Source organism: Triticum dicoccoides, chromosome 5A (genome assembly GCF_002162155.2).
Source record: "Triticum dicoccoides isolate Atlit2015 ecotype Zavitan chromosome 5A, WEW_v2.0, whole genome shotgun sequence".
Lineage (NCBI taxonomy): Eukaryota > Viridiplantae > Streptophyta > Magnoliopsida > Poales > Poaceae > Triticum > Triticum dicoccoides.
In genome coordinates, this window is record NC_041388.1 from 541,864,959 (window position 1) to 541,889,077 (window position 24,119).

Sequence of the window (24,119 nt, forward strand, 5' to 3'; positions counted from 1 at the left end):
GTTAGGGCACGCCTAGCATCACTTCTTGACATGTCATGCATCGATATGCATCTATTTACTTGTATTCATTGTTTCTTCCCCCTCTTCTCTCCGGTAGACTACGAGACCGACGCTGCTGCTGGCCAGTTCGACTACGGTGTTGACGACCCCTCTCTCTTGCCAGAGCAACCAGGCAAGCCCCCCCCTTGATCACCAGATATCGCCTATTCTACTCTATACTGCTTGCATTAGAGTAGTGTAGCATGTTACCGCTTTCGTTAATCCTATTCTGATGCATAGCCTGACATTGTCGCTACATCTGTTGATACCTTACCTGCAATCCTAAATGCTTAGTATAGGATGCTAGTTTATCATCATTGGCCCTACATTCTTGTCAGTCTGCCTTGCTATACTATTGGGACGTGATCACCTGGGAGGTGATCACGGGTATATACTATACATACTACATACTACACAGATGGTGACTAAAGTCGGGTCAGCTCGAAGAGTACCCGCGAGTGATTCACGGATTGGGGGCTGAAAGGACCTTTGTCCCAACGGCCCTCTGTGTGGATCTTTGTGGCGGAGCGGCAGGGCAGGTTGAGACCGCCTAGGAGAGAGGTGGGCCTGGCCCTGTTCGGCGTTCGCGGATACTTAACACGCTTAACGAGATCTTGGTATTTGATCTGAGTCGGCTACGAGCCTATACGCACTAACCATCTACGTGGGAGTAGTTATGGGTATCCCGACGTCGTGGTATCAGCCGAAGCACTTCAGACGTCAGCGACGGAGCGGCGCGCGCCGAATTGGACTGGAACGCCACTAGGCTAGGTCTGCTTTCGGCCGCCCACGCAACGTGCAGGTGTGCTCAGGGCGATGGGCCCAGACCCCTGCGCGCTTAGGTTTAGACCGGCGTGCTGGCCTCTCTGTTTTGCCTAGGTGGGGCTGCGACGTGTTGATCTTCCGAGGCCGGGCATGACCCAGGAAAGTGTGTCCGGCCAAATGGGATCGAGCGTGTTGGGTTATGTGGTGCACCCCTGCAGGGAAGTTTAATCTATTCGAATAGCCGTGATCTTCGGTAACAGGACGACTTGGAGTTGTACCTTGACCTTATGACAACTAGAACCGGATACTTAATAAAACACACCCTTCCAAGTGCCAGATACAACCGGTGGTCGCTCTACCTCAGGGATATGAGGAGGGGATCGCCGGGTAGGATTACGCTATGAGATGCTATTTGGAGATGTTACTCGGAGATGCTACTTGGAGGACTTCGACCTACCCTCTTCTACCTGTTGCAAGACGAAGGTGACCAGAAGCGTAGTCTTCGATAAGACTAGCTATCCCCCTCTTATTCTGGCATTCTGCAGTTCAGTCCACTGATATGGCCCCCTTACACATATACCCATGCATATGTAGTGTAGATCCTTGCTTGCGAGTACTTTGGATGAGTACTCACGGTTGCTTTCTCCCCCCTTTTCCCCCTTTCCTTTCTTTCTGGTTGTCGCAACCAGATGCTGGAGTTCAGGAGCCAGACGCTACCGTCGACGACGACCCCTACTACACCGGAGGTGCCTACTACTACGTGCTGCCCGCTGACGACGACCTGGAGTAGTTTAGGAGGATCCCAGGCAGGAGGCCTGTGCCTCTTTCGATCTGTATCCCAGTTTGTGCTAGCCTTCTTAAGGCAACTTGTTTAACTTATGTCTGTACTCAGATATTGTTGCTTCCGCTGACTCGTCTATGATCGAGCACTTGTATTCGAGCCCTCGAGGCCCCTGGCTTGTATTATGATGCTTGTATGACTTATTTTATTTGTAGAGTTGTGTTGTGATATCTTCCCGTGAGTCCCTGATCTTGATCGTACACATTTGCGTGCATGATTAGTGTACGATTGAATCGGGGGCGTCACAAGTTGGTATCAGAGCCAGCTGCCTGTAGGAATCCCCCTTTCCAACTCCTTGGCCGAAGTTGAGTCTAGACATTGCAAAACTTTTACTAACATGGCTGTGTGTCTTACGGGCACACGTCGCCATCGGGTGGTATTAGGATCTTTTACTCCTCGATCTTTACTCTGGGATTCTGAACTCTCTTCTATTCGGGTTAAACAATTTTGCTAAAAACAAAACTAACTTTAGGTTTTCGCGAGTACTTTCTCCCGGAGAGCCCCTCACTTCAGATGATCGTCTGTTAACCAGAAGAATTCGGAGATACTCTCTGATGTTCTCTTGAGACTTTGTGCCCATCACTTTTGCTATTCCTGACCACCGATAAATCCGTATGGATAACTACTTACACTTGCCATTCATACGATCATCCCCCATTGATCTTGTTATTACAAGATACCCCGAAGTTTTCTCTATTGTTCCGAGAATACTTTGTGCCTACTGCCTAGTAGTTCCTTGCCACTTGAATACCCCTTCAAATAAATCCTCGCACTTGTCGAGTATCCGCTCAACCCCAGTTGTTCATATGTGTCACAAAAGTCTTCAAAATACAATTCGATCTTCCGAAAATCCTCTGGAGCCTTTGGCTCTTGAAATTCTTGCTTGCTTGCATTATGGTTAATCCCATAAGTCTCGTAGTCATATTGTCATTATCCCACAACGTAGTTTTATTTCTCGTTTCTAGTTGGAAGCAAACGTTCGATGTACGTAGAGTCGTATCAGTAGCAGATAAAACTTGAGAGAATATTGATCTTACCTTTAGCTCCTTGTGGGTTCGACACTCCATACTTATCACTTCCACCATTGGGAATTGCTACGATGATTCCCTGCACTTGGGGATTGTCATAACTCCATTAGGCTCTTGAAGCGCGCCAGCCAAGAGTCAGAGGAGTGCGGTACCCCCCTAAAATGCTCATTGTTTCGTTCCTTCCAAATACTCCAGGAGGACAGCATGAAAATGTCCATAAAGAGAGGCTGGCTCCACTGTTGTTTACCAGCACGAATCAACCTGATGCGGTTGTCATAATTAGGCCAGTTGATCCCCAGTTTGGCCCAACATTGCACACTGAAAGGGCAGTGGAAGAAGAGGTGTTCCACCGTCTCTTCTGGTGGTTGATTGCACAACAGGCAAGCATAGTTGTTGTTTGCGATGTTATAATGATGGCGCTTGAGCATGGTGTAGTTGTGCCCATTGACGGTATAGTTGCACGGTGGAGCTTCATCATCGCGGAATCTCTTGAACAAAGAAGATCATTGGAGCACATTGATGTCATTTGCACAAACCTGGCATGCCAAAATCGACAAGTCTTGCGATGCCCCTGCTTCAAGTATGATGGTGACTTCTTTGACGTGACCTTGGTATTGCCCATGCAAATCTTTTGGGTAGTTTTTCCATTGGCAGTGCATGCAATCAATTGAACCAAAATACCTGGGAATCCTCTTGCTACTTCGATTGCCAACAATTTTTGTATGTCCTCCATAGGTTGCTCTCTCAAGTACTATGGTCCGAACACCTTCACCATAGTGCGTGCAAATTGCACCGTGGTGTTCAGGACCGTGGTATCTCCCATCCGGATTTCTGCATCAATTGCATCTGCTTCTTTACCATAAACAAGCATCCTGAGAGCAACCGTGCATTTATGCAAAGGAGAGAAGGAAAAAATTTCGCAACAATCTTTCCTCGGCTTGGAGTTGTCATCAGCCTTCTCCAGCCTTCCACTATCCGCAAGAACAACTTTCTACTCATCCAGTAGCAACGATGAAAGAAAGTTTCATGGAATGTTGGGACCACCGTGAAGTAGTTCGTGTACAAAAGGCATGCACCGGCAATCTTATGATGTGGAATAACTCTCCGGCCCTTGATGGAACCCTTGAAGTTGAGGATGTGCTCATATGCCTTCTCCAACTCCTCTTGGATGCTCATCATTGTCATCATTTCGGCATTCTCATCGTCCGAATCCGGCAAAGCGATGAACTCGTTGAATATGAATTCATCAAGATCATCGTTTTCATAGCCATCATTCCAAGACGAATCCATTGGTGACCTAAAAGTAATGACCAAAAGAATAAAAAACTAGTCGGACATTTAATTGAACACGTAGAGTGCGAGGTGAAAATATGGTGGAGTTCGAAGTACAAAGGTGGCGTCCGGTGGCAACCTAATCTACGGCGGTCGGGGTTTGGGAGTCAGTGGCGAAGCCGTAGGTTGAGGGTGGCGGCGGAGCACCGATAGCGACGGACGTTCGGTGGCGGCTGTGCAAAGGAGCGAATGGGCACGGGCCCTAGTGGTCAGTTCTACGTTTAGGCCATCCGAGCATTTGGGGCAGGTATAGGAGTCCGGTTGGATGCTGTGAGGGTACTCCCGACCTGCGCACATGCAGCGAGCATTGCAGATGAGGGAAATGAAATCAAATGCACTTAAGAGCTGGGCTCACCGCATCTATGTGATGCTTGGCATATTTGAAGTACCCTCAGCTTGTTCATCTTGGCCATAGGGGCAACGCCATCTGTCATTGGAACGAAAGAATTACACTCATTTTCAGTTCGACATCATTCAATTTTTTCGTCTGTTTGACCCGCTCAAGCAGTGATTTTTGCGTTGTTGTCTGGTCTTACACAATGCTGAAGGATGAAAATGTGACTGATACTGAACTGAAAATTAGCTAGAAGCTGATTGGGCACTAGGTGGATGCATACATATGGAAAGAGGAATGAATTTGTATCTAGTGATCCATGTATGTACGAACCTACTGTTAGAATAAAATCGAGGCACTTAGTCGATCATTCGATGACCGAGCAATCACACGAGTACGACACCGAGATTTGTTAATGAGGTTCAACGATATGGCTACATTTTTCGGGACCTGATTACAGGCGCTCCTCCCCGTGATACCGTCACAATATCGTACACCGGTCACCCGGGCGCCGGCACACGTCGCCGACTCCCTTTTGCGTGTCTGTGCTATTATGTTGGCATAGGTTACAACATGGGGTGCCTCCTCATATATAAGAGGCCAAATGTACAACGTGTCCAACTCCGACACTACACTATCCTACCCACACTACAACACCAAGTCCAATCGTAACCCAACTAGTACAAAATATTCGTCACGAACACAACAAACTCCACCTTGGCGAATATTCTCTACCACCTTGAATTTGTTCATGTGTCAAACTTCCATGTACTCCGGACTTGTGTTCTATTCTTCGTAGCTTACTGAGAGTTACTCGACGAGTCTACCCCAGACCAGCCGCCGCCATGAGACTCCGCTGCTATTCCTGCAACTTCAGTCTCCGTGACTCCACCTGCAATAGTGCTCCCTTACAACTTGTAAAGATGCGAAGCCGTCCTCCCTCCAATTATCACGGTCACCTCATCTTTCATGATTCTCATGGTCTTCTTATCCCGATCACAACGGAATACCATACCACCATCATGAAGAACTCCAAGCGAAATTAGATTCATCCTTAGCCCTGGCACATGCCTGACTCCTCGAAGCATCCGCTCAACTCCGTCAAACATCTTGATTTTGATGTCACCTACTCCAGCAACACGATAACCTGTGTCATCGTCCATATAGGCTAAACCAAACTCACCAGACTTGTACGAAGAGAACCACTCCCAGTTGGGTGTCACATGAAAAGAGCAAGCTGAATCCAACATCTACGCTTCATTTTTGGTTGACCACCTGTCTGATACTATGAGAACATCACTACTGCTGTATGAGTCATCACCATGAGTTGCCTTATTAGCACTTGCCCCACCATTGAGTTCTGGACAGTCCTTTCTCATATGTCCCCACTGCTTACACTTGTGACACTGTATATTCTTTTTCTTTTTCTTGTTCTTTCCAGCCTCATATCCCTTCCGCCACTCCTCACCCTTCACTAGCAAACCTTCATCATGAGAGACTTCCATCGCGTTCTTCTTTCTCATATCATAAGATAGCAATGCCGCAGTAATATCCTCATTCTTGACGGTCTCCTTGCCATGCGTCAAAGTAGTGATCAAATGGTCATAGGATCATGGCAATGAACAAAGAAGCATAATTGCCCTATCCTCGTTGTCAGCTGTTGCACCCAAGCGTGCTAGATCCGTCACGACTTGATTAAAGGCGTTCTTATACTCCACAAGATCTGACCCCTCCTGCATCTTCATCCCATACAACTTTTGCTTCAGATACACCTTGGTTGTCGCAGTCTTGGACATAAACTGACTTTCTAGTTTGTCCTAGATCTTGTTCGGCGAATTCTCATCCATCATATGATAAATAACCTGGTCCAACAGACACAACCGTATAGTCCCGGCTGCTTTCAACTGTAACTCCTCCCCGTCATCTGCCTCCATCTTAGCTGGCTTGGCTTCCTGCAACAACGCCTTCAAGCATTCCTGTTGTGCCAACAAATCTTTCATCCTTGTCTGCCATAACCCAAAGCTTCCAGTTCCGTTGAACTTCTCCACCTCAAACCTGGTACCCGATGGCGCCATGGTTCTTTATACAGCTGACCCTGTAAAAAATAACCGAGCAGTCTTCGAGTGATCCCCAAGTACAAGAACAGAACATCTGTCTACTACTAGCAATCTAGCTAGTTGGTCTTCACGTGAAGTGCTTCCTTGACTCAACTTCCGTATGCTAAGCTATTTGCTTTCCTGCCAAAGCCTCTACTCTCGATGGATGCATAGCCTCTGATGGATTTTCTCTTGCGCCGATTTCGATCTGTTGATTACGCGATACATCATGCCGTCGCCGAGAACACCGCCTGCTGGACCGCGTCGCTGCTGCCGCAATTCGCGTGCGTTGCTTGACGCTCGCGATCGATGCACCTGATCGACCGCCGCACGTCTTGCCAGCCACCATGCGTGCTGTTGCAAGTCCCGCCGAGAACTCTGGCGATCGCTCCTTCAATCTTGCCGAGAATCACATCGCAACCGGCTGCATCTCAAACTCGATACTTCCTCTAGATCAATAATTCACAGCCTCCGAACAATCTAGCTCATGATACCACTTATTAGAATAAAACCGAGGCACTCAGTCGATCATCCGAGGACCGAGCAATCACACGAGTACGACACCGAGATTTGTTAACGAGGTTCACCAATATGGCTACATCCTCGGAACCTGACTACGGGCGCTCCTCCCCGTGACACCTTCACAATACCGCACACCGGTCACCCGGGCGACGGCACACGCCGCCAACTCCCTCTTGCGTGCCTATGCTATTATTTTGGCACAGCTTACAACGTGAGGTGCCTCCTCATATATAAGAGGCCAAGGGTACAACGTGTCCGACTCCGACACTACACGTATCCTACCCACACTACAACACCAAGTCCAAGCGTAACCCAACTAATACAAAATATTCGACACAAACACACAACACCTACTGCCAGGTAATGTAACCCACCGCATAGTTGTACTGATAAAACGGCAACCTCTTGCAGTTGAGATCTTGAAAAAAATTGTTTTTATCAAGGATGGAAAGGTGATGGGTTTTCCCTGATGTATTAATCAATATCTTAGATATCCATGATCAAGAGGTGTTGCTTCAATGAAAGTTAGAATCATTTGTATTAATACGTGGACATCTAAAATGAGCCTCATCATATTTATGAATTGAAAAGGCATTAATACAAGGAGATCCAAAATGAGGAGCAACATATTAGTCCATAGTTTAGCACTAATCATTTTGATATCCATGGTCAAGCTGTAAACTGCATTTATGAACCGCCAAGCAAATCATACAACAAACAATGATAGTTTCGATACCCTTGATCAAGCTGTGTTCCATCAGTATAACTATGCATTAATATCAGGAGATTCAAAATGAGCATCAAAATATCTACATATCTGTGCATTAATATCAGGAGATCCAAAGTTAGCATGAAGATATGTACATATATGTGGAATCATTTGGATATCCACTGCCAAACTGGATACTTACATGTATGAACCCCGCTTCGTGAACTATATAAATACCGATCTATATCACCTCGGTCCATCCAATCATTCATCCATTTCTGCCTTAGTCATCTGTTTCTTTTTTCCATTTATCCCCGCCACTCTCAGCCAATTCAAGGCTTCTCATAGGCCTTGCAGCAATGGAAGCATCACAGATGACCACCACCATCTTCTCTACCATCGTCATCATGCTTCTTTCCTCGGCCATCGCTGCTCAGAGCAGTGGTGACGTTGGTGGCAAGCCCAAACCGACGGACTTCATGGTGGGAGCGTGCAAGAACGTTTCGAACTTCTCCCGCGGACACAACGAAGGAGACAAGTACGTGAGCCAAGAATTTTGCATCTCGACCCTCCAGTCCGACAACCGAAGCGCCAACGCCAAGAACCTCCACGACCTAGCGCTCATACCCGTCGACATCCTAAGGAGCGCGTTGTCACCGCCGGTGGCAACGTCAAGAATATGTTGCATAACACCAAGAACAGCACATCGTCGACGGCACGCCATCTCAGAATCTGTGAGCTGGACTACGCGGCTACTGCGAGCATCCTGAACTTCTGCGACGCCTTGATGAGGAACTACCAGGGTGAAAGAAGCGCGGGCCACGACGATGACAAGCCGCTATTCTCCAAGCTGCCCGAATGTGTGGACAAAGTGTACGAGGTCTCCAGCTACTGCGCAATTGCGCTTCTTGATATGCCGGGGGCGGAGGCGCTGCTCAAGGAAAGCCATCAACTGGACATGCTGATCAATCTCAGCATCGCCTTGCTAGCACCATACAAAGATCTCGAGTCATAATGTGTTTATCAATGTTGCTCTATCAATTCTACTTTCATTTGGAATAATAATATTAATGCCGTCGTGATGTCGGTTTGACCTTCAATTTAGGTTATGATATACTCTATCCGTCTCGAATTACTTGTCTTAAATTTTCTAAATACAAGTATATCTAGACATGTTCTCTTTTGTAACTAGACAAATTTAAAACAAGTACAGTAATTTAGAACGAAGGCAATCCCTGCGTGATGCATCGTTTTGAATATGGCAGATGGACCAGTACCCGTCCAGGAAACTCTCACCTGACAATTAGGCTCACGGCAGCCGTATATCAACACATAGTATAAGGGGAGCAACTAGTTAACGAGTGCTTCTTCAGGAGTCTTGCAACGATCACCGCCACTTGGCGCGCTCTCAGCCATTCGCAACGTGTCGCGCTCTTGATGTTCCCTTCGGATTTTTTTATTTTTCTGCACGCGCTTTCGGCTTTTTAAACGTTTTTTTTGGGTTTTTTCGACGTTTTGGTTTTCTCCCGGTCTTCCTTAGCTTTTCGATCAAATTTTTTTTGAAAAAAATTATTTTTTTGCACGAAAAAAGCGCGTTTTCTTTTTTTTCTTTCGCGAAAGTCACGGTTTTTTCGCAAGAGGCACGGTTGTGTTTTAGCGAGAGTCACGGCCGTGCCTTTTGGAAACGAAAAAAAACGTGGTTTCTGTTTTTTTTTCTTTCACGAGAGTCACGGTTTTGCTTCCGCGAGAGGCACGGTTGTGCTTTCGCGAGAGTCACGGCCGTGCCTCTCGGAAAGGGAAAAACAAAACGCGTTTTCTATTTTTTTCTTTCGTGAGAGTCACAGTTTTGCTTCCGCGAGAGGTGCGGTTGTGCTTTCGTGAGAGTCACGGCCGTGCCTCTCAGAAAGGGAAAAAAATACACATTTTCTATTTTTTTTTCTTTCGCGAGAGTCACGTTTTTGCTTCCGCGAGAGGCACGGTTGTGCTTTCGAGAGAGTCACGGTCATGCCTCTCGGAAACGAAAAAAAACATGTTTTTGTTTTTTTTTTCTTTCACGAGAGTTACGGTTTTGCTTCCACAAGAGGCACGGGTGTGATTTCACGAGAGGCACGGGCGTGCCTCTTTCGGAAAGGAAAAAAACCGTTGCCGGTTCGGTTTTTTCGCTAGGTTTTTTTGTCCGGTTTTTTCATGAAAAAAAAGTTCGTCAAAATCTATCAACATGGGATCTAATTTTAAAGATCTCGACGCGAGGAATCCAATGATGAAAATAATTCGAGATTTGGACGCACGGTTTAAAAATAAAATGCTTTAAATAAACGGATCTACGAAAAAAGAGAAAACTCTCATGTTACGACAAGTGGCAGACTACATATGCACCACTTGTTGCAACCTGAGAAAATGAAGTGTTCTTTGCAACGAATACTTTTTAATTAGTGATTTCGTAGTACAAGACTACACCGGTACTGGCCTATCGCTGCCCCCATCAGGCAGCTCCACCGTATGAGTATGAACCATCCCAACTCCGCCCCTTCGATCGATTCTTCAGCATCCTACCCAGAGTATTGTATTTCTGAACATAAATTAATTTCATAACCTTTTTTTCTGAGTCGACATTTAACAAAACTGTAGTGTTTGATGCAAAGGGAAAAGCTAAAAAAAAGTGATTGGACCGTTTATTTTTTACATTTTAAGACATCTAGAATATAGGCTTCCCCAGGAATTTCGTCATTCAATCACTGCAATTATCAAATCAGTATGACACAAACTTCGTTGACCCGTTTTCTCTACTCCTAATAAAGGAGTTGGTAGTCTCACCTCACGCTGGTTAATTCTCACTCACCGTTTTTTTGTCCCACCAACATATTTAATCTCTACTTCGAATGGAGTAGTTGGTAGTCTCGCCTCTCTCTGGTTAATTCTCCCCCATCATTTTTTTGTCCCACCAATATATTTAATCTATATTTCTAATGGAGTAGTTGATAGTCTCGCCACACTCCGATTAATTCTCCCCCATCATTTTTTTGTCCCACCAACATATTTAAACAAAGAAAGACAAAGAAAACCGTTGAAAAAGCCAAAGTATACCTAAGAAAACCAATGAGAAAAACAAAGAAAATCATCATATATCGAAGAAAAAAATAAAAAATAAAGGAAACCGATGAAAAATAAAGAAAATCAAAGAAAACGAAAGAAAAACCCGAAGAGAAGAAAACACGAGCGATCGAATGAATATGCTTATCCAAGTACTGTAGCGAGCGGGGCTCCTTCAATCTCGCTTAATGCGAGACATAACTCTCGTTTGTAGGTAGTCACCCGCAAAACAAAAAGCGTACACATGCCCAACTAAACGGGCCGTGCATGCAACAAATACTTTTATTGAGTCCGGCTTGCAACAAATACTTGGGCCTCTGGCCCATACACCGCCTTCCTACGATTCCAGCCAGCACCGGCGACTCTTCTCAAAAGAAAAAAAACCAGCACCGGCGACGGCGCGTATGACACGTTGATCAAGCTTGCTGATTATTTCGTGTTGGTTGCCGCGTCGCGCTCGCCGTGGATAAGAAACAATTAATAACGGGAAAAGACCCTAACCGGGTGATTGATTGGGACATGTTCCAGTGGACGCCATGTGGCTCGTGTCTAGCAAAGTTGTTGGTGCAGCTTCGCCACATGTGTGGTGGTATCTTGGGTGGGAGTAGCATATTAAGCATGTAGTTTCACCCAGTACACAAATTTGAACCTCTATTGATAGTTGTGTGAAAACTCAAATTGCTTCAACTTCTTCCTCATGTCTCGTCATCGTCTTCTCCTTCCTCCCCGCCTTCCTCCCCAGTCCCCACCATCGTGGCCGGTGCCTCACCGCCCCGCCTTCCCAAAGCCATGCTTTCTGTCGTCGCCTCTGGTTGTCCCTCTAAATCCAACATCCTATCCTACACTAGTGGGTCTTTCGCGCACCGTCAACCGCCAATTTTCCTTCATTGACGATGCCGCTTCGTCCCCGGCGACACCATGCCATCTTCTCCCTTCCCAAATCGACCGACTGCAAGTTGTATTTTCAGGCAACTTGCAAGTAGCAAAGGCGTAGCAAATGCACGCAAATACAATACTAACTTTGTTACCTTTTTTTTTGGAAAAATCAAACGGGCAAAAGATAGAAGTTAAAAATGTTGTGTGATTTTCATTTTTTTTAAATAGACCTGATGTTATGTTAGTGTGGAAAGGAGGTGTCCCCTGTCGAATAAATGCTCGACCGTAACGCTTGCCTTGATCGCAAGCAACTTCGATGGTAACAACAGCAGAGGACATTGCCGCCAGTTGAAAGCCAACCTAAAAGCGAGTATTTCCCTTTTTTTTTCTTTTTCTGAGAGTCGATGAAAACCATCCTGGATACCCCTCTGCTTCTAAATATTTGTCTTTTTAGAGATTTCAAATGAACTATCACATATGAATGTATATAGACATATTTTAGAGTGTAGATTCACTCATTTTGCTCTGTATGTAGTCACTTGTTGAAATTTCTAGAAAGACAAATAATTAGGAACAGATGATGTAATATATAATCAAGTTCTTTTTTAGAAATTAACTATCCTGCCCGTGGCTACTTTGCATGAAAACTTTTCTCTGCTGAGATGAAGGAACAATTCACATCAAACAGTTTTGCTTATTCCTTTGCACATGCAATCCATCGCCGTATTTACAGACCCCCAATCCACTACAAAACATCACACATGAACATCAACACCATTAACCCCAAATTTTACCTGCAAAGAATGCCCACCCGGACGCGCGCACACACACACTCTGCTTCACTGCTTCGGCTCCTCTGCTTTCTGCTCTGCTTTGCACACCACGAAAAGAAGGAAAGACAACCCGAACGACGAACGAACGAACGAAGCCCTCTAATTGTTAGAATAAATCCGAGGCGCTCCCTCGATCTACCGAGGACCAAGCAATCACACAAGCACGACACCGAGATTTGTTAACGAGATTCACCGATCATAGCTACATCCCCGGGGCATAACTACGGGCGCTCCTCCCCATGACACCGTCACAATACCGCACCCTGGCCGCCCGGGCACCGGCACACGCCGCCGGCTTCCCCGCGTGCCCGTGCTATTATGTTGGCATAGGTTACATCGTGTGTGTACCTCCGATATATATGAGAGGCCTTAGGATACAAGTGTCCTATTAGGACACAACTCCTACCCTGTCTACACACCGTACGACTTCAAGTCCAACTGTAACCTAACTTGTACAATAATATTCGACACAACTCTAACAAACTCCACCTTGGCGAATATTCTCCACCACCTTGAATTCGTCTGTGCGTCGAACCTCCATGTACATTGGACTTGAGATATGCCATGAGCTCCGCTGCTACTCCCAGACTCCACGTGACTCCACCTGCAACTGTAGTCCCTTCTCAGTTGCAGGTGGAGTCACGTGGAGTCTGGGACACTCGAGCAAAATTAAGTTCCTCAATACTCTACTTTGTGCTCCCAACTTTCGGAGAATCCGTTCAACACCATCACACATCGACCACTGTCTGCGTGAAAAATGAGTAACTCACATATTGGATGCCACATATGAGAGTTACCTGAACTCAACATCACCGCTCTTTCTTGACCGTCTGTCTGAAACTTAAAGGAATTCCACCGTCGCCCTGTGTCACCCTGAGTCAAATTCACAGTTGTCTCGCCCCTTTTCCGGATAGTCTCTGGCATGTCCCACAGCTATAGCACTCCGCCTCCTTCTGTCTTGTCATCCACACTTTGCCATGTGCATCGAGCACCACAGAATATACGGCCATGTACTTTCTCTGTTTTGACAATTTTAGACTTTCCGCCACTTTCTCAGATTCTCCATGGTCAACTCTTGTCCATCAACCGGCACCAATAGACCCTGTCACCAACTTGAATCTGGTACTCGTCAACACTGCTTCAGCACCCCTGCACACTTTGCCTGACCACATGTCTGACCACCAGTGTCTTAGCCTGTCGCTGTGTCCCGTGCTTACCGCACGCCTCGCTGCTATCGCCGCGTCGAGCCTCTGCTGTCCTAGTCGAGTCTCTCAAGGTCGCAAACCCACACCACTCAACCCCCACTGCAGAGAACCACCGATCATCACCGACCGATGCCGAGTATCACGCTTCCATCAGACCATTGGGCCCCAGTTTAATCCACGTGTCTCTCGCTATACCACTGAAATAGGCTTCGACTCTCCATGCATTTACGCCGTAGCCCCTCCATCAGCACAGAGTGAAGTCGTCCATCAGACTCCAGCTCCACCTTCAACATGACTCCATGTAGCTGGCCCTGCTACCCTCGCGCCCTGTCGACTTCAAGCTCTCTCATGTGCACCGTCTTGAATCAACTCTGCGTCATAGTCTGTCGAAGCCGCACAAGCCCTCAGGCATGCACCGCGCGTTTCCACGCCCCAGAATTCGGCCACCATCAGCATCACGCTCCTATGTCGTCGTCGCTGAAATCACCACCGTCTTCTGCTTTGACCAACATCCATGTCGATCCGCCAGACTGTCCAGTCCGACCCAGCCGAAATTATCTGACTGCAACCATGCTCCATCCTGCGTCGTGTCCGCACGCATATCTCCATGCATTACTTGACGCCCTGTGTTTGCATGATCCTGCCACGGCGCACTCCAGGCTCCTCCAAGCCTTATGCGCGTGCTGCCGTCCTTAACGTACACGCACCAAGCACTGTTAGCAAGCATGACCCACAAGAGAAATTTTCATGCAAACCTGACCAAGTGATCCCTCTGCACAATTCCCTTCTCTTGTCTTGGTCCACTAATAGCTCCTCCATGCACGCACAAGAACTGCACCTTTTTCCAGCAACAAATCTCACGCCATTGCTCCTGTCAGACCAATTTGCTCGCAGCCGGCTTTCCACGCGGTGTCTTGCATCACGCGGCTCCCAAACAGCCCAGCCTGGGCCTCGCAGCCATAGGCCATCGTGCCTCATGCCACGCCCGCCCGCCCGCGACTAGGCCTCACGTCCTTCAGTGCGTCCGTCACGCCCGCACCTGAACCGTGGCCTTGCCGCATGCTTGGGCATCGAGCGTTCGTCGTACACACCCTGGCAAGCGAGTCCGCACGTGCCGCCAGCCAACGATCGCATCTCGCCAACAACGAGATGCCGAGAAGTTCAGCTTCAGCACGATTCCGCCGAGATCCGCATCTGGCATGCTGCCGCTGCAATCGCCGCCTGACAAACGCATCCGCCTCGTGCGTCCTAATTGCTTTTCACCTGACGATCTCCGAACGTTGCCGAGGTCCTCCTGAAATCGTGCGAACCCGCACGTTCACCGTGACCATCCATCGGTCTTCGTCGCTTCCTCTAAATCAAAGATCCCGCAATCTCGAACATCGAACCTTGCTCATGATACCACTTGTTAGAATAAATCCGAGGCGCTCCGTCGATCTACCGATGACCAAGCAATCACACAAGCACGACACCGAGATTTGTTAACGAGGTTCACCGATCATGGCTACATCCCCGGGGCATGACTACGGGCGCTCCTCCCCATGACACCGTCACAATACCGCACCCTGGCCGCCCGGGCACCGGCACACGCCGCCGGCTCCCCCGCGTGCCCGTGCTATTATGTTGACATAGGTTACATCGTGTGTCTACCTCCGATATATATGAGAGGCCTAGGATACAGGTGTCCTATTAGGACACAACTCCTACCCTGTCTACACACCGTACGACTCCAAGTCCAACTGTAATTTAACTTGTACAATAATATTCGACACAACTCTAACACTAATCGCGTGCGGCCACACCTCTAATTACTACACAAGGCCATGCACGCCGTTGATCTCACGCGGCGCCGTCGACGCGGGCCTTGGTGACGCCGGCGCAGGCGTCGACGAAGTCGCCGTCGATGAAGTCGGTGGAGAAGACCTGCAGGCGGTCGCCGAGGCCCTTGGCGAAGGCCTCGGCGATGAAGCTGCGCGCGTAGCCGCGGATGCGGTTGGTGACGGGCCGCACGCACACCACCGGGTTGTCGGCCTGCGGCGTCACCGTGTTCTCCACCCGGTACAGGTACCGCCGGTCCTTCGCCGGCGGCTGCTGGCCCAGGAACTTGAGGTTGCTCTCGTACTTGGTCTCCGGCAGGTCCGTGTCGATCCAGTTGTCCCTGAGGTACCCGGCGCTCCACAGCGGCTCGCCGCGCCCGGGCGCCGGCGACTTGCGCGGCTTCCACACGCAGATCACCCGCCGCGGGAGCAGCTCCGCGACCGTCTTGTGAAACACCGCCTCGTCCTGCGGGATCAGGTGCTCCCCGAGCCGCTCCACCAGGTACTTGGCGAAGTCCGGCGGGTCCTCGCGGCCGAACTCGGTGCGGATCTCGAGGACCAGGACCTCCGACACGGTCTCGGACAGGAATCGGAGGACGTCGTCGAGCACGACGTCGACGGAGTAGGTGGCGAGCACGCCGTGGCAGACGCGGCGCTCCTCCTGCACGCGGACGTCGAGGAGGCGGCAGCCGAGGGCGAGCTGGTGGTAGACGGAGAGCGACTGGCACTGCGCGAAGGGGCGGGTGATGAAGGGGATGCCGATCTTGTTGGTGGCCGAGTCGTGGGTGCCCGGCCACACCACCTGGTGCAGGCGCAGGCGGTCGGGCCCCAGCTCCGCCATCCACGCCTTGCGGTCGGCGGGGCGGTGGGCGCAGCCGGGGAAGTCGTCGCCGCAGGAGGTGCAGCGCTCGGACATGGCCAGCTTCTGCGTGGTGACCAGCTTGCGGCGGTTCACCTGCGCCGAGAAGAAGGCGCCCATGGCGTCCAGCGGGTGCTTCTTGCCGCTGTCGTCGCTATTGGGGGGAGAGGAGGAAGACATGGCCGGCCCTCCTCCTTCCTATAAATAGCGGCTCTGACCTGGACCTGGACGTGGTCGTGGTCGTCGCCGTGAGCGTGAGCTCGAGCGAGCGAGAGAGAGAGCTCGGGGCTGGTTGACTGATGATTGATTAATGGCGCCAAAAATATTAGACTGCGTCAGCTAGCTCTGGATGTATGGACATGTGGAGATGTTGTCTATGGGGAAGGAGGAGGAAGCGAGGGGGGAAGCGTGGCGTGTTATTTCTTGGGCGTTTGTGTGTGTTGGTTGGTCCGATCCGACTGGCGTTAGGTGGGTGGGTGGGTGCGGTGGTGGCAGCACGGACAATATGATTTATTTCCTTGTTCAGAAAAGGGTGATAGGATGGGTTAGGGCCACGAGGACAGCGATAGGTTGCAGCTTATCAATATGGAGCTCGTACAATTTCGAGAAGAAAAAATGGAGCTCGTGTCTGTATAATTCAGTTGTGTCCATGAAGACTTTGGGACGAAATGCTCGTGGGGTAAAGCATGTGGAATCCCGAACACGAACGGGCCCGGATTAAAATGGAGCTGGATTCGGATTTAAGCAGTGGATTTGCAGGGCAGGGATGGTACGATAGCATGTGGAATCCCGGCAGAGAGACAGGCCCGGGCAAAGCATCTCAACTCGTATATCCAACATAACATTCGAAAAGGAAATTCGGAATACTCAATAGTAGTAGTTTTTTCGGAATATTCAACAGTTACGACGTGTTTGCGTGGCAAACGGCCCAGAATGAGTGAATTTGTCCTGTAGGTGACTGGCGCCAATGAACAGTTTTAGCATCCAGAAATTCCCCTCCAAAAGGAAAATAAACGGACACGAACGGGCCGGGGCGTTAGACGTGCGATCGCTGTCCAATCATGAACCACGAGCTCTGTTTTTACTCCATTTTTGTACAGTAATAAAACGGATGAGACCAATCAGTAGCTCTCAGATGGCCCAGAATGAGCAAAGGCTCGCGCTGCAACACACGGCGAGCCACATGATGGCCTCATCCTATCATGCATGCTTCGAGCAATTTAGCTGACCATGCCCGCCGCGTGTGCTCAGCACAATAACACACTGCCAGTAACACACTGACTATGAGCACAATGTTGCCAGATGACCAGATGGGGGCGCAAACAATCCCCCAAAAAATAAGTCAAATATGCTCTTATACAGACAGAATTCAGAGTAACAATCAAAGGTGCAAGGGCCAAATATTGGAAAGAGGTACCATCATCTAACCAACTAACCAAAGTAGCATTTCACGAGGCGAAAAGAGCCCTGCTAGGGCGCTTTCAAATGATAAGCTCCATCAAATCCTTTACCCAAAGTCTGTTGGAAATGTAGTACAACTATCAACCATGAAGGAATTCATTCCATTCAAAAACGTGGTGTATCAGACATAATACAGATGAGAAGATTGCATGTTTCTTCTTCTTTAATAAAATGCCCATATGTTATCTTTTTGTACTCCCTCCGTTCACTTTTGTAAGACGTTTTAGACATTTAAGACAGCACCTAAAACAGTTCAATTTCAGCTGTCCTAAACGACTTACAAAAGTGAACAGAGGGAGTAATAAGAAACTAAATAGCGCCTGCCTGGGGATGCCACCTGACCTGGTGGAGATTAAAATAGACACATATCTTTGATGCATACACGTCCGGAATAGACTGAATCAGTAGACCACCTTCACAGATGGCACTTATTTCTTGATAGAGATGCACAACAGCAAGACTATATGAGACTGGCACGATTTACGTGCATACCTCTTAACATCAGTTAGTTTTCAGTTGAAAGTATCCTGATAATGTCCTCAAAGATAAGCTTATTGACCAAACCGATGGAACATGCAGGCCATAGTCAATCAACTGAACCAATGAACTATTGACCAAACCACAAAGACAGGTAAATTCAATACCTGCCGACCAGACCAGAATGGAGGTCGATGCCTGAGTACCTGACCATGTTGTGTACGTTTAACAGAATACAAACAGAAAACAAAATCTTGAGATAAACCAGAGCTTCCCTGTAATCATCTGGCAACAGCAGTTGGTTACTCGGTGCTGCGTTATTTCGAGTAACTTAACTGGCCATGCCTACCATGCCAGGAAGGTAGGGACTGTAGCGCGATGAAGGCAGGTCAAAAAGTTCCTTTAAAATAATTAGAAAAATTCTTAACAATAAAGTTCAGTTCATACCCTCAATTTTTCTATCACCAAACAGAATTCAGAATAACGTAGACGTAAAGACCAGATGTTAGCAGGAGAAGGACCTGCTACCAGATACTACTCCCTCCGTCCCAGAATGTAAGATCATTTTTGACGCTATGATAGTGTCAAAAATGATCTTATATTTCGGGACAGAGGGAGTATCAAACATGCCCATCCCCTGGAAATGTAGAAATACTAATTCGTTATCCATACCATTTCAAGTTGTTAGACATGCGATCCCTGTCAAACATGAACCACGAGCTCTGGTTTTTACTCCAATTTTGTAACGGATCAGATCAATCAGTAGCTCACAGATGACCCACAATGAGTAAACTGTGACACAACCTAAAAGGAGCCTCATCATGCAATGGACCAGCAATTTAACCCCAGGTTTTTCTCAACAAAAAAAAAGCAACTTAACCCCAGGAATGGACACAGAAAAAGAATCTTCAGGCCAACAGGAGCTTCCATGTAATCATGCGGCGACGGTAGTTGGTTACTATGTGCTATGATGTTTCAAGCACTTTAGCTGACCATGCCCGCCGCATGCCGCGGGCGCAGCACCGTAACATTGCCAGGAAGGAACTATCAGCACAATGCCAGATGACCAGACGGGGGCGCAAGCAATCTCCCAAAAAATCTCTCAAAAATACCATCACACAGACAGAATTCAGAATAACAAGCAAAGGTGCAAAGGCGAAATATTGGAAAGAAGTACTATCAGCTAAACAGATATCGAAAATTGCGCTTCACATGGCGAAAAGAGTGCTAGGGCGCTTTTAAATGGTAAGCTCCATCAAATCCTTTTTCCTTTTGGACATATAATAGAATTCTCTGGTTCAGCATACTGCATATTATCCATCTATTAGAAATGCAGAGCTATCGACCATGAACTTCCACGTGGTGGTCGCTGGTCAGCGCTGGTGTATAATATAGACGAGTAGGTTGCATGTTTCTTCTTAAATAAACCGCCCATATGTTATCTTTTTTGCAATAAGAAACTAAATAGTGCCTGCCTGGGCATGCCACCTGGTGGAGATTAAATAGACATGTATCCTTCGATGCATATATGTCCAAAATAGACTCTATGAGCAGACCCCCTTCACAAATGGCACTTATTTCTTGATACAGATGCGAAACAGCAAGACTACTATAAAATACTGCCACAATTTATGCGCATACCACTAACATCAGTTAGCTTTCGGTTGAAAGTATCCCGATAATGTTCTCAAAGATAAGCTAGACAGAATTCAACAAACAGAACCACATGAGGGCTCCAACTAGCATTTATTAGCCACCCAACAGAGAGCCACATTTTGTCTGTTTGCTTAGAAGTTTTTTTTAGATGTTGTTTCGCTTAGAAGTTACAACAAAGGAGGCTACTTCTCTCCAACAGAAATAGAAAGAGGGTTGGGTACACTAACCATCTAACCAGAACTCTACAAGGATAAACTATGTACCTCTGTCGGTAAATGATTCAACGCTGAACAGAGAACTCTTGCTCCCAACACGGGTAGCAGGTGATACATCAGACTCACAGGAAACCCAAGCTGACAAGTGTCCAGGCTACTGGGGAACAAAATCAGGAGTTTGCATTAAAAAAATTGTCCAACAAAAGCATCGACACATTTTTTATGAAATTGCTGATTTTACTTAGCTGAAATAATTCATATTAACTGCACGGTTAAATAAATAAAAACATTGCTGCTTCCCTTTAGATTTTGCAGAAGCCCCTTGAAAGTGGCCACAGTTAACTTCAGGATTTGATGAAGGTCCCTGCAAATATAGAAACACAGGTGGTCACAGTAAAATATCAATGGTTTACATCCTTTAATCAAAGGGGAACCTTGGCGCAGCGGTAAAACTGTTGCCTCTTGCAGAAATGTAGGGAAAGGCCGCGTACTATAGACCCAAAGTGGTCGGACCCTTCCCTGGACCCTGCACAAGCGGGAGCTACATGCACCAGGCTGCCCCTTACATCCTTTAATCAAACCATGTGATCTACTGGCAGACAAGAGCTAGTGAGTATCTCACCTCAATTTGCAGCTTTTTATAGATGATGATGCTTTTGCATGTAGATGATAAGGGCGACTTTCCAGACAAATGACATTGGAAAGTGATTAAGGAATATACCAATGGAACATGCAGGCCATGGTCAGCTGAACCAATGAACTATTAATCAAACCACGAAGACGGATAAATCCAATAGCTACCGACTGGATCAGAATGGAGGTCAACACCTGAGTACCTGACCATGTTGTACACGTTTAACAGAACACAACAGAAAAAGAATCTTCAGGTCAACCAGAGCTTCCCTGTAATCATCTGGCAACAGCAGTTGGTTACTCGGTGCTATGTTGTTTCGAGTAATTTAACTGGCCATTCCTACCTTGCCAGGAAGGCAGGTACTATAGCATGATGAAGGCAGCTCAAACAGTTCCTTTCCAATAATTATTTTTTTTCCTAACAAGAAAGTTCAGTTCATACCCTCAATTTTTGTATCAGCAAACAGAATTCAGAATAACGTAGAAATATTAATTTGTTATCCATTCTATTTCCACGTGGTGGCCACTAATCAGCTTATGTGTATGAGCCTATCAGCCACATTTGCTTTGTGAAATTAATTTTTTATTTTAATTAAAACACTTGCTTTGTGAAATTAATTTGAATAGCACACCGGGGGCGGTTGGGGATATACAAACGGGGGCATGTGGATAGGTTGCCTCTGCCAGCTGCCTGTAGATGATTGGTGCGATGAATAATTCTCGCGTTTGAAATTCTCTCGAAAGAAAAAAAGGAAAACAAACAGGCAGAGTGCTAGACGTGATATCACTATCCACCATATGTTGCAATGCAGATCAACGTTGACGCTGGCGCCTGAATTTACAGACTAATCCATTCCATGAAGAGATAAATTTTCTTTTCAAGAATAATGAAGAGACAATTTGACCATATGTTGGATTTCTTTTGTTGATATTCAGCATATAGGCAAATTACATGAGTGAGACAAAAAAAAGACGTACGGACTATGACCTCTCTTAAGAGGATCCATATATGCATAAGAGCGCCACTGCAGGTCTAAGGAACATACCTACCCCTATACAGAGTGTTACTTGCGCTGGTTCGAAGCAAGCTTGGCAATGAACTCCTTCACAACCCAGGGATAGGTCACTGCTATATGATCCCAGCCACTAGTTGCCATTACTGTTTGCAAGCATGAGGGAGACTGCACTTGGATAAACTTCAAGCACGCCTCCTTCAATCCACAGCAGTGGTGCTTCTCAGCTAGAGCAAGAGTGGACGTCACCGAGCTGACACTTATGTGCTCAGACAACTGCTTTTCGCAGATTAACTTGAGCATTTGGAGATCGTATCTGTCTGCCGCCACAAACAAATCTTCCAACCATTGCAGCCACATTTCAAACTCTGCTGCTTCTTCTCGCCCTTCGTCCATAACTTCTGACATTTCATCCTCCATGCTGTCCTTCTCCATGGCAGGGAGTGAATCTGTGTAGATGAAGCTTAGCAAAGCCCTGAACACTTTTGCTTCCATGTCTTTGATCTGTATGACGCTGGATGTTGTGGCGCCCTCCTTCATGGGGCCAAAGAGCTGCGCCATGAACACTTTAGACCGGCCTGCAAGCACACACCGGTGTGCGGCGAACGTCTCGCCACCGACCTCAAATGTCACATCAGCACCCACCTTGTTTTGAAGGAGGTGGGCAAAATGTTGGTTTATGTCAGATATGGCGCCAGCGGCATCCTCGATTTTGTGATCCTTGCAAACAACCATGATGTCACACCGGATGGTGAAACAATCGCCCTTTAGGTGCGCCGATCGTTCCAGGGCGTCTCGTCTCACAAATCTGTCGCTGCCCCAGGAGGGAGCACTGCTGGAGAAGGTGCAGGTTTTATTGGTTCCATGAATGTACACTGGCTTGTGCTTCTCAAGCTGGTCGACGAGACTGAAGCTGAACTTGGCCTCCACATCCTCTTCGCCCTCGCAGTCGTAGAGGGTATGCCTCGTGACGTAGAGCGAAACGAAGTCCCGGCAGTTCGGGTTTTCTCCGTTGGGGTAGTACTCGATGTACCAGTCATATTCTCCCACCGTGAAAAGGCCGGTGGTGGCGCTCTCGCCGGTGGGCAACTGAAGCTTGGTACGCGAGTAGTCCCTGACCATGAGCAGGTGGTACCCGCTGTCCGCGCCGGCGTAGACGGCCGACGTGTCGCAGGTGCAGCGCTTGGCGCCGTCGACGACCGACACACCGGCGAACGACATGAGGGGATCTGCGAGTCCACCGGAAATCTATCTACTCAGTCACCATTGACACGCCAAGTTCCAGAGTTGGGGTCGATGAGCTGAGCAGAGGGACAAACCTGGTCGCGTTCCGGGCGGAGTCGCCGCCGCTTCAGTCGCTGCGCCGAACGCGTGGCTCCTCGCCGGAAGCAGAGTTTGCGCCGCCGCCTGCTCGTCGGCGAGTGCGAACTGGATCTGCCTACGTTTAAGGGTTTAATATAAATCGCCACTATGATTGGGCTTTTAAGGCCCCCGCAGCCCACAATCTGCAAAACCCATACAACGCGCACGCAAAAAAAAATGCCCATACAAGGCTCACGGCCTGATAAATCGAGCTGAATTTTGCAGGATGCAAGAGTATATTCCAGTCAAAACAATTCATTTGTCTCAGATTGCTTAAAAAAATCGTTTGTCTAAGAAAAAAATACACAACAGTTCGTGCTATATTTGAATTTGTATTTATGAAAGCGCTAGCTTTGTCTGTAATTCAGCGAATTCAATCAAAACTGTCCACCTCTGTGTTCACCAAAACCAACACCTTTTGCAGGGAACACATAATTTTTTGCCTATGCTGTAATGGGACTGTGTTAAAGCTTCGGCAAGCTTGTTGACCCGACGAATGTTGCGACTTTACGAACCATATTGTAGAGCTACCGATATCCATATTCCGAGAAAGGCTGGATTTATTTTGCGAAAAAACTGTAGCATAATTGCGTTTCTATTTCACTGCATCGGTTGCCACGACTGAATACATACACTAGCACGAATAAATAACAGACATGGAAAAATATCAATGTATTTCTTGGTCTATTTGTAGCGCGTATCGATGATGAGTCTACTACGCTAGACAAGGAAAAATATCTCAGGTCCTGCATTCCCAGATCGTCACCACCATTCTTCACCTATGCGACTATGCACACAGCCAGCCGACGCGCACAAGAGCCTCATCATCTCACCATGCAATGGTGACAGGTATTTTACCTCCAAGAAGAGAAAAGGGGAGAAAATCAAGCCGACCGGAGCTTCATGTAATCATCTGCCGACGGTAGTTGGTTGCCCGGCGCTATGGTGTTTCGAGT

The 24,119-nt window shown here is 47.6% G+C and overlaps 2 protein-coding genes across 2 annotated transcripts; both read right to left on the reverse strand.

The window, feature by feature from the left end:
* Positions 1 to 12,317: 12,317 nt before the first annotated feature.
* LOC119302657 lies at positions 12,318 to 16,798 on the reverse strand. The gene is made up of 2 exons (XM_037579703.1): positions 15,458 to 16,798; positions 12,318 to 12,569 (listed from the first exon to the last, which is right to left on the reverse strand). The coding sequence occupies exon 1, from the start codon at positions 16,524 to 16,526 to the stop codon at positions 15,510 to 15,512; it is 1,017 nt and encodes a 338-aa protein (XP_037435600.1). The 5' UTR covers positions 16,527 to 16,798; the 3' UTR covers positions 12,318 to 12,569; positions 15,458 to 15,509.
* Positions 16,799 to 21,676: 4,878 nt separating this feature from the next.
* LOC119302659 (BTB/POZ and MATH domain-containing protein 2-like) lies at positions 21,677 to 23,230 on the reverse strand. Its single transcript, XM_037579706.1, has 2 exons — positions 23,121 to 23,230; positions 21,677 to 23,030 (listed from the first exon to the last, which is right to left on the reverse strand). The coding sequence occupies exon 2, from the start codon at positions 23,020 to 23,022 to the stop codon at positions 21,853 to 21,855; it is 1,170 nt and encodes a 389-aa protein (XP_037435603.1). The 5' UTR covers positions 23,023 to 23,030; positions 23,121 to 23,230; the 3' UTR covers positions 21,677 to 21,852.
* Positions 23,231 to 24,119: the final 889 nt, after the last annotated feature.